Source organism: Papaver somniferum, chromosome 8 (genome assembly GCF_003573695.1).
Source record: "Papaver somniferum cultivar HN1 chromosome 8, ASM357369v1, whole genome shotgun sequence".
Taxonomy (NCBI): domain Eukaryota; kingdom Viridiplantae; phylum Streptophyta; class Magnoliopsida; order Ranunculales; family Papaveraceae; genus Papaver; species Papaver somniferum.
In genome coordinates, this window is record NC_039365.1 from 145956865 (window position 1) to 145967476 (window position 10612).

General features: G+C 35.8%; 1 protein-coding gene across 4 annotated transcripts; it reads right to left on the bottom strand.

Moving 5' to 3' along the window:
* Positions 1-1920: 1920 nt before the first annotated feature.
* Positions 1921-10231, bottom strand: LOC113303362 (cell division control protein 2 homolog 2-like). Of its 4 annotated transcripts, none has more exons than XR_003337432.1 (8): positions 10144-10231; positions 9897-10054; positions 9691-9720; positions 9486-9595; positions 9330-9402; positions 9124-9238; positions 8912-9013; positions 1921-2244 (listed from the first exon to the last, which is right to left on the bottom strand). XR_003337432.1 is itself a non-coding variant. In XM_026552392.1 (7 exons), coding segments are annotated over exons 2-7 (339 nt in total). In that variant the 5' UTR covers positions 9907-10054; positions 10144-10231; the 3' UTR covers positions 1921-9012. The 4 variants fall into 4 exon arrangements, 1 of the variants encoding a protein (XP_026408177.1); XR_003337430.1 differs by having other exon boundaries at positions 1921-2557; XR_003337429.1 differs by having other exon boundaries at positions 1921-2648.
* Positions 10232-10612: the final 381 nt, after the last annotated feature.

Genomic DNA, 10612 nt, shown 5'->3' on the forward strand with positions numbered 1-10612 from the left:
TGCTCTTAGAAGCAACGTCTGGGTAGATATTGTTAGGTTAACTATCCAATCCTTGGACATTGACTGCATGTCGGCTACAAATATCAAAAACCTATTAAAAGATGGAGAATGTGTCTAATCCTCCTGCAATGATTCTCCATATAAAAATAACAATATTCTTAAGCCGGTGTTGAATTCTATATTAAGATCATTTGCTAATATTGACAGATGACCCAAATGTATTCATTTCAGATACATTATTCCACATAGAAACATTAAAAAATACGCACGAATTTTGTATTGTCAAGTTAACATTATGTACTCAATCATATCCTCTAGCTAGCCTATTTCCATATAAAATACAAAATCTACAACCATAATCTAGCCAGAGGCAAAAAAACATTTTAGGTTATCAGACAAAAGATACATACCAATGGCTTAATATATACCATCTGAAATCATACTTCGATCTAATAATAATTATTCAACACGACTTTGGCCATCCCGCTAATTTTTGCTTCTTGAATTATGTTTGAAACTTCGCATACAGATGGAAGGGTACTGCCTGTTAAAGACTAGTAACATCAAGTGCACCCAAGGCTTCACACATAAGTGAAGTGATCGCATGCACTTATGTGAAATGAGAGATCAACCAAAAATAGGATAATGACCATATAATTCAGTTGCAACTTGCATATTGGATGGTGTCAGTGACCTGAGTTTGAAACTTGCCAAACTCACCAGCACCAAGTTCTTTATCGATCAAAAAGAACTGCATAATTTTTTAACTTTGAAACGCAAACTTGGACATTAATCAACATCGGGAGGGCAACAAAAACCGAAATCATGAGAAATATGTGTTGGATCGACAATGCATGAATCTTTTGATGATGTTGAAAGATGCAACAAACATACACCATATGCGACTCACTTGTATTAGAAGGGAAAAAAGAAAGGTTGAATAATGGAGAAAGTTTTCAGGCCTACAACTTACATCACATGTGAGTACTAAAAAAAAAGGTTTGTAGATTTTTTAAGTTTTAAATGAGATCAAATTGTGGGAGAGACCCACGTGGTTTTTTCTAATAACTGATGGAAGAAAATAAAGTGGAACTAATACACAAAGCTAAAGTTGTTTGATAACTTGATCTTGATATGGAGAAGAAGAAGAAGAAGAAAGTGTGTATATCAAACTTTTACTTTTCTCCTCTATGGGACCAACTTTACTAGACAAATAGCAATGGGGATTTATTGTGTTTTTAGGGCTGTGAGGTTTAGAGCTCCCTAGAGATTTCATCTTCTTGAAAAAGACTCAATCCACTCTGTTGCGATATTGATGTGATTTTCATGTGACTATTTCAAATCAGGTGTAACCTAAAGTTCCAGTTGGATTATGACAAAACGTATTCATTGCTCCTTTTTCCTCAGTGGAGAAAGGAATGGCAATCAGCCTTTACATACTGAAAATGTTTGACAATGGTGGAGACGTCGGCTCCATTTCTAGATATAAATTGCCATAATTTTTTTGCAAGGGTTTTAGCCAATGCCAAAATTGGGCTACGTTGTTATGCCATCTGATATAAACTGAAAATGGTTCAAGACATTGATCCACCCACCCTGAGACTTTATTTTTTTTTTGATCCACCCATCATGAGATTGTATCCCTAGATCTCTGAAAACATGTCTCACATATATGGCTCGGCCTGCTTTATTGGGCCTGGGTTGTGCATAAGGTACAGAACAAAGGAAATATGATGATCAGTAATTTAAGAATACAGAATGGAGGGACGTAGGCACGTAGCCAATAACTCAAATTCGGTTTGGAGGCTTGCGCGCCTTAAAGAGGAGGAGACATTACCAATTATACATTTATCAGAGTATATATAATAAGTGAAATGGGTAATTGACAATTACGGTCGTAAAAATTAAAATGGGTAATAGAATCGATTGATACTAAGAACACCGGAAGTTACAATATACATCATTGTCAGAATCAATCAATGAACTAAAATTAAATACCTCTCACATAAGAAGGGGTTCATAGTGTAACAACACATCAAGGTCAATCCAAACTTGACCAGACATACAAATGCTGCTACAGGTAACAATAAATCATATTTCATGAGTAACCCACACCTCAAAAATTTATTCAGGCCGTCTCGTCCGTACATTATTGGGTTCATGCCGTACTATTATCCCCATGAGTAACAATAAATCATATTTCATGAGTAACAATAATATTCAGCATACGCTTACAATGACGCACTGGAATTATAAAAAAAATAACATAAGTTAAAAGACAAAATATAGATTCCATTCAATATTTGATAGACAAGTAACACAACAGGCAGCAACCATCAAGATAAAACCCGGGAACAATAAATTTGTTGAGTGTATAAACTGAAAAGGAACTGCAGTTTACAAGCCACTTTCTCACTAGAGTCAGGTCCATGCCCTTATATATCTCTAAGATTAGGCACTTGCAATGTAGTACGGCTCAGGGATCGGCCCCGGCTCGGCTAAGGACCGATCCCCGAGTATTTCCCGATCCCGGCCGAGTAACTCGGTAAGCCACAGCCTGTACATAATCTAATTTTTATCAGCCACGTATCACAAGAGATCTAATCTCCACATCTGACCGTCCAAATATCTCAGCAATGTATTTACACCTACAATTCCGTGAAGCACATTAACATTATACATAAGAAAGGGGTGGATATCTGTTGACGTTTTATTCTCCCAACAAAACCCACCTTATCTTACTTTATCCTTTCTTCTTTCTCAGTTATTTCAACAAAACCCACCATGTCCTCCTCCTTCTATGGTAGCGTCAAGCTAGTGTTAGGGTTTCACTTTTGATCTACAGACTGTTAGTTATCTACCATGACATTTTATCAGAAAAAGCTTGAGAAATTTTGGATCGAAGGTTCAAAAGATAAACCAAAACTGACAACTTGAGTGCAATTTTTTATGGAAATCTATGCTCTCCACGATCCATCCATTTCCTTCCCTAATTCTCTGTTTTTTTCCATTTTATCTAGACTTTACCGAGTTAATCGGGTTCCGTTTGACTCGGAACTCGGCGAGTAAATGTGAAATACACGGCTCGGCCGAGTATTGAGGGGTCATGCCGTCCAGAGGCCGATCCCCGAGTTACTCGCGAGTAACTCGGCCGACTCGGATGAGGCGTACTACATTGGGCACTTGGCATATAGAATGATAGCTTCCTATCTATTCATTCTCATAGAAACTACCTCTAAACTGAAGATGTAATTTTTGCCAGAACTTAACTAATTGTAGAGACTAATAATTCATACTCCTTATAAGAGGAAAGAAACATATTACACAATATACACTAAAAGAGAGATGATATTGTAACTAGAGCTGGTCAAGAACATAAAACATATCTCATGAATTACTAAAGTGAGATGATAGTAATTACTAAAGAGAGATGATAGTAATTCATGAGAAGTTTAAATTAAAAATGAAAATAAATCAGGTTAACCGAAGTGAAATTATAACAGTTAGAAATCAACCAGTTGCATGATGTCCTAGAGTAGTATGAGTATGAACAGCATAAAATTAGTCAAGGTAACCGTAATGGGAGATGCAAACTCACAAAAAACTTTTGAAGGGGGAGTCTAACAATCCTGAATTTATTGAGTTAATTATACAAGCCATATCACTTTTAGCACAACTGACTCAACATTTAGCAAAGACTGCAAAGTTTACTTACACTAGGAGCTGAACTTTTTTTCAGACAGAGATCCCTCCAACAAATCAAGGGGGCTATTGTTACTAAGAGTGACTAAGATTTTTCTGTAAGATTTGAAGTTTATACTTTACTAATAATGACTAAGTGAACAAAACTGATCTAAAATAAAAAAAACAATTAAGTAGAGCACATCTCCATACAGAAGATAATGACTTGAAATGAGCTTAGGTACATACAAAGCTGGCGATACATATACTACTACTGTATTTGGCTACTACCAGTAGATGTGTAGGACCCAAATTATTTACCCAAAGTGTTGTGTGTATTGCGCAGTTAGCAGTCTAATAACTTTCTTAACCAAAATTCCCTAATCATTTGACGTAATATACTGCCTAACTATTATTTTGGCTGAAACTAAAATATTTCCTAAACCATTCAACTTAGAGTATGTATACAATTGGAATAAGAGACCTTTGGTGTGGATGAGAGTGGAGTGTTGTGATTCATGAGTACATCATACTTGCATAGCATACAAGTGTGGTAATACAGCTATTCACCATATGCTCTAACATTAGCTGAATCCAAATGTTAAGAAAAACTGGGTCTGAATCTATGAGATTTAGTTGATTTCATCTTATTTTCCAGGTCTACATATCAGTCTCGTGGTGTCCATGTGAAGGCTCATAGTTCCCTTTGTCAGACTTTATGTTGGTTTAGCAACAAATCAGGCTTAGGTTAAGCTAATCTATGTTTAGTTCTAATCTAAGCTGGATTAAGTATATGCCAGATTAAGGAAAGATTAGAGTTAAATCAAGGAATTAAGATTAGCTTAAGGACATCTTAGGTGTCATGTTGACTAAGCATGATTCACCTGGTGAGCTGTCATCCAACTAATGATGGACAGGTTGGATGACACATAAGCTATTTAAGTGATGACTAAGCCCTCTTCTAACCTTTTGTATATATCCAGAATTTTGTGATTTGCCATTGATCAAGCAAGAGGAAATAGAAGTAGAAGCTAAGTCATTGAACCCTTAATTACTTGATGATTTATGTTTTCTTCTTCTTATACTTGTAGAATTATGTGTCATGCTTCTATTCTGCTCTTACTGATGTTAATCAATTCAGAAATTACGATGTGTTGGTTGTGCAACTATTAGAGATTATGTGCAGCTATTGACAGGAAGTAATGATTGTTTTCATACCTACTTCAGATGTTGTAGAGCATGTAAATACTAAGATGTATCATGATTTCAGCCTATGAGTTCTATATAATCATGTTTACGGATTAAGTACATTGATTATGAAGCTGAAATGGCAACATTCTACTTCTATTTCCCCTAGTTACTTCATGTTCTTCAACTAGTTCTTCAACTAGGGTGTATACAGAATACAGTTTTGGTTTAGTTACCTATTGGAAGTGTTCTTGTGTGTTCTCCATTGACCTCTGTCGCTGTGCTTGAATCAAGCACCAAACTTCAGAATGGGGCATAATGGATCCAGAAATACACAGATTGTGCAGCAGTCATTTAGAAATATAAAGGTTGCACATCAGTGGCAGCGAGTTGGTTAAAGTATTGCTTGCTGCTGGAAATGAATGTAACTGCTCTGCATATGGCAGCTGTAGTTAACGATATGGAATGCGTGTATCTTTCGGTTATGCAGGCTTTAGAAAAATGTGAGGACAACTCTAAATGCTACACACAACCTGGTGAAGTTTATCTTATAGGTATGGGCCATATCGTGATGGTTGTCTCGCCTACTCCAGCTGTTTCAAGCCCATCAATTACAGGGCCTCATATGGACAAGTAATGGTTCTAGGTGGGCAAAGTTTTCCGTTGGTTATTGGGGATATGCTGGAAGAAGCCATCAGCTGATGTTTAGGCTCTAGATGTAGCTGCAAAGTCTCATGAATGGCGAAAAGTTGGAGTCTGAAGAAGAAAGTTAATTTGTATCCGTGTATGTAACTGCAAATGCACCATTGAGGACTCACTTGTTCTGCAAAAGGTTTAAGCTTCCAGGGGATATTGTTCAAAATGGTTATTGCCGGCGCTGAACACACAACTGCAGTTACAAGTGATGGTAAACTCTTTGATTTAGGCTCGGATACGTTCAGATAGAGAATTAATATGCTGGTACAATGGGCATCAGGATTCCAGCCAGTTAATACCTAATTAGAAGAAGGCGGAGACAGCATTAGTTCTTGCTTACGGAAAGCTCATAATCCGGTCATGCTCCATGACAGGGAAGTTTTTTTTCCATCTGATAATGGTGAAATGCTAGAGCATCACTAACTGCAAATGATTTACGGGACTCTGGAATGGATGGTAGATTGAGTTCTTATGCTTTTATAGCATAAGTAGCACTCAAAGATACAGTTCCATTGCTCATGAAGATATTGTATGAGCATATAATACAGAACCTTCAATACAGATCAAAGATAGCAATGAAATTTTTGGACTTGTTCTGTTTTTGGATGTTAGTCTCGCAGGTGGTGCACTCTACCAAAGAGCAAGTACCTTGGGTTGGCAGTGGAAGAGTTGATCTGAGTTCACCAATTTTCGTTCTGAGTTCACCAATTTTCGTTCTTGTATAGGTTCCCTGTGATACCTCTGTGGGTAATATTTCTCAGATCATCGGAGCACAACAGCCTCACAATGTTCCTGACTTAAGGGTCTGCTAAATATTAGTCATACCGGTGGCTGATTTCTGAATGTTTTTGACGTGAGCACTACCCTGGTTCAGTGGGAGCAAAAGTTTTTTCCTCTGCTCAGGAGTTCCATGGGTTTATGACAATCATCAGAATCTGGATTATTATGAAGGTATGTTCAGCATCAAGCTTCAGGTATGTTCTCCTTTATGGTGCAGATTTATTTGAACTTCATAGTATATTAGTTTGTTGTATCTATGTCGTTCGATTTTCAGTTTTCTGAAAATTGTAATTATATGTAATCTGTACCTTTTCATTACTCGACTAAGCGTTACAAAATGATGCTTTGAGAGTGATGAAAGAAATTTAATGAGAACAAGTGATGATTGTAGTAGTCTTGATGTAACTTTTATCGTTTCCATGTGTCGCCAAAGTGACACTTAGGGAGCTGATAAAAGCTACATATTTCGTTACGAAAGGACTATATAAAATTGTGTTTCAGATGTTTTTTGTATGACGACACCCAAAGGTTAATCATGCTTGAACGTCTGTAATGGAGCAAGATAATCTATTTATACATAGTACATGATAGGTCTTTTCGACCCAAAGGTTTAAAAGGTCCGTTGAGTACTGTGTATAGGCTGGTTAGTCTTGTTTTTTGTTAGGACTTTAGTATATCACAAGTTTACCCAAAGATGAAGTCGTGGTGTATTGAGTCTGAATTCAGAATTTTATTATCATACAGTTTCAATAACAATTGGTAGTTCTGATTTATAGTTATATGAAGTTTCATATGCTAGTGTTGTTAATATCATCTAAACATAGATAGTTGTTGTTGTTGTAAGCAATTCATACTATCTGAACATAGAATGATGAAGTATAGATAGCTGCAGAATTCCACAGAGCAGTGGGAGTATGATATTTTTGTTTCATTATCACTTACATGTGTTCTTGCTATCTATATTATTGAGAACAATACAGAAAATTCTCTTCGGAGAAATCTCATAAGGAATTTAAGCTTTGTTATAGTCTCTTAAATGAGGTATTAGCATATCTCAGTTGAGATCATAAAGAATCTTGATGTAGTCTCTTAAATGAGACATTAAAGTGAAATTATAAAGAGTTCATTATAGTTTCTTAATTGAGACATTAACAGATCTCTTTTGAGATCATTTACCGTAGTCTCTTAGCCGAGATATTGGTGTAGGTCATTTGCTGTAGTCTCTCAACGGAGACATTGGCAGATCTCAGTTGAGGTCGTAAAGAACTTGCGGTAGTTTTTTGACGAAGACATTGGCAGATCTCAGTTAAGATTGAGACATTTACTGTAATCTCTTAATTGAGATATTGGTGTAGATTTCTTCAGAGATCATTAAGAATTTATTTTTACTGTAGTCTCTTAATTGAGACATTGGTGTAAATCTTAAGTTAAGATTATAAAGAAATCTCATAGCAGAGATATAAACAACTATTTCGAGGCTAAAGAGTCCTTCGAATAAGACCTAAAGAATTCTCTCGAATGAGGTACAATCTCAGTTGTAATAATAAATGAGACATTGGCAAATCTTTTGAGATCATGGGATAATCTCTAGCATCAGAAATAATGATCTCAATTATGATTATATAGAAGTCCCTTAATTGAGACGAACGATCTTTTCAGTGATCATCTAGAATACTCAATTTTGAAGTATACAAATCTTTGTTGTAAAGATCAATTGAATGCATAAAGTTTAGCTTAGAATTGTTGTACGTCTTAGTTTTCTGATTATGGAAATGGCGTATGCATCTTTTAAATGGTGTATAGGTCTTCATAATCGAATACTAACGTGCTTTTATCTTTAGCTTGTAGTTTTCAGTAAAGAATTTGTTGCTAATCAAAGTGGGGATGTTAGACTTTATGTTGGTTTAGCAACAAATTAGGCTTAGGTTAAGCTAATCTATGTTTAGTTCTAATCTAAGCTGGATTAAGTGTATGCCAGATTAAGGAAAGGTTAGAGTTAAATCAAGGAATTAAGATTAGCTTAAGGACATCTTAGGTGTCATGTTGACTAAGCATGATTCACCTGGTGAGCTGTCATCCAACTAATGATGGACAGGTTGGATGACACATAAGCTATTTAAGTGATGACTAAGCTCTCTTCTAACCTCTTGTATATATCCAGAATTTTGTGAATTGCCATTGATCAAGCAAGAGGAAATAGAAGTAGAAGCTAAGTCATTGAACCCTTAATTACTTGATGATTTATGTTTTCTTCTTCTTATACTTATAGAATTATGTGTCATGCTTCTATTCTGCTCTTACTGATATTAATCAATTCAGAAATTACTATGTATTGGTTGTGCAACTATTAGAGATTATGTGCAGCTATTGCCAGGAAGTAATGATTGTTTTCATACCTATTTCGGATGTTGTAGAGCATGTAAATACTAGGGTGTATCATGATTTCAGTGAGTTCTATATAATCATGTTTACGGATTAAGTACATTGATTATGAAGCTGAAACGCCAACACCCTTGACTTGTTGACTTCAAAACAAAAACTTACAGGTTCACAGCAAATTACTTACCTTGTTCTTTCCTGGCAAAATGGCCTTTCCATGATGCAACCGACAGACCACATATCAACAGCAGGACCATACTTGGTGGTTCCAAGAAGCAGCTCAGGAGGTCTGTCAAAACCATTACGAACCTAAACGAATTAGTGGTGCGTATTTTAAAGATAAAAAGGATGGATAGCAACCAAAAGAATTTGAAGTATACAACAACTACTGGCACCTACCACAAGGTAATAACACGATTTGTTAGATTAGCATTGTGATCATTAGAAAATGATCGAGCCAAACCAAAATCTGCAAGCTTCAGATTTCCTTCATTATCTATAAGAAGATTAGATCCTGCAAAGCATTCAGTACTAACATCATATAAACTGGAAAATTCATGAACCGCATTAGACTAATAACTATTGAGTGTCAGCTTGATAATAACCTTTACTGTCACGATGCAGTACTTGATTGGCATGACAGTAGTGAAGTCCTGTCAAGAGCTGCTTCATATAGCACTGACAACAAGAGACGTGTTTAGCAGAAGAAGCTCACCGACTAAATGGAGTACAACACATCAAGTTATCTGCATCTAAGGTACCTTGATTTGGGGAATTGTGAATCGCATACCAGGACGATCAGCAAGACCCGTCAAATCATGGTCCATGTATTCAAAGACCATATAGATGCTACCGTTGTATTTGTTACCATCTGCAGTTCCAGAAAAAAGTTGGTCACCATTAAAAACTTCTACTCATGATTGCAGCCATGAGATACATGTAAGCAAGCTACATTGAACTACTCACCAGGCCTCCCTTGCTCATCCCTTTCAGGACCTGCAAGACAACCCCCGAAAATTAAAACAAATACAATCCAAGACTGAGTAAAATGCTCATCATGAAGAAATTGAGGGAAAAGACTCAAAGCTATAAGAAATTCTGATTACTGAATTGAGTGAACAATGTTCAAGAACTTCATTCACATGAACTTCTAGAGAGGATGAGAAGTTCACATCTTTGCATAAATTTCCAATAGAGATTATTCTTCAAACCAAGGCTTCTTATAATATGATCAAGAAATGGAAGTGAAGTTATCTTCTAACGCGGTGAAGAAAGTATAAGAGTTCCATCTGTTGAATCTCTTTTGCCTCAAGAACATAGAATCCTCAACCTAATCATATCAAAACAAACCCAAATCAATTGATACATAAACATAATAAACCCCGCTTATTTAAGATTGAATGAATAAAAGGAACTTACTTGAAAATACCTAGGGTAAACATGCTCCTGTTCCGGAGAAATCCATTAATTTATCGTGTATCAGTATTACTCTATCCATATTCCAAACCTATAGGAGAAATAACTACGGTTACCTTATTAACTATGGTTTAGGGGGTAAAATTGGAAGGAAAAAAAATGAAACTTAAAATTAAAAGGACAACCGATTCTGTCCGTCAATAATGGTTGACTGAATCTTTTTCCTTCTGTAAGGCTTGACTCAATGCTTTGGATTTCCATGAGGATTGCTCAAGTTTTTTTTTCTTTCCATAACTGATCGACTAATAAATATTGACAACTAATTAATCTGTAGAAAACAAAAATGAACCATAAACAGTACATATATATTCCTATAATCACGCTAAATAATAAACTGAGACATAAATTTCTAAATCTTAGCTTTTCTTGCCATTGCCATATTTATCGATTGATTGTCAACTGTTTTTTCTAT

Coding starts and splice junctions, on each gene's coding strand:
- LOC113303362 (XM_026552392.1), bottom strand. Junction 9,596..9,690: donor GGATGAGCAAGGGAGGCCTG/GTGAGTAGTTCA, acceptor CTGGAACTGCAG/ATGGTAACAAATACAACGGT. Junction 9,403..9,485: donor TCACAATTCCCCAAATCAAG/GTACCTTAGATG, acceptor TCTTGTTGTCAG/TGCTATATGAAGCAGCTCTT.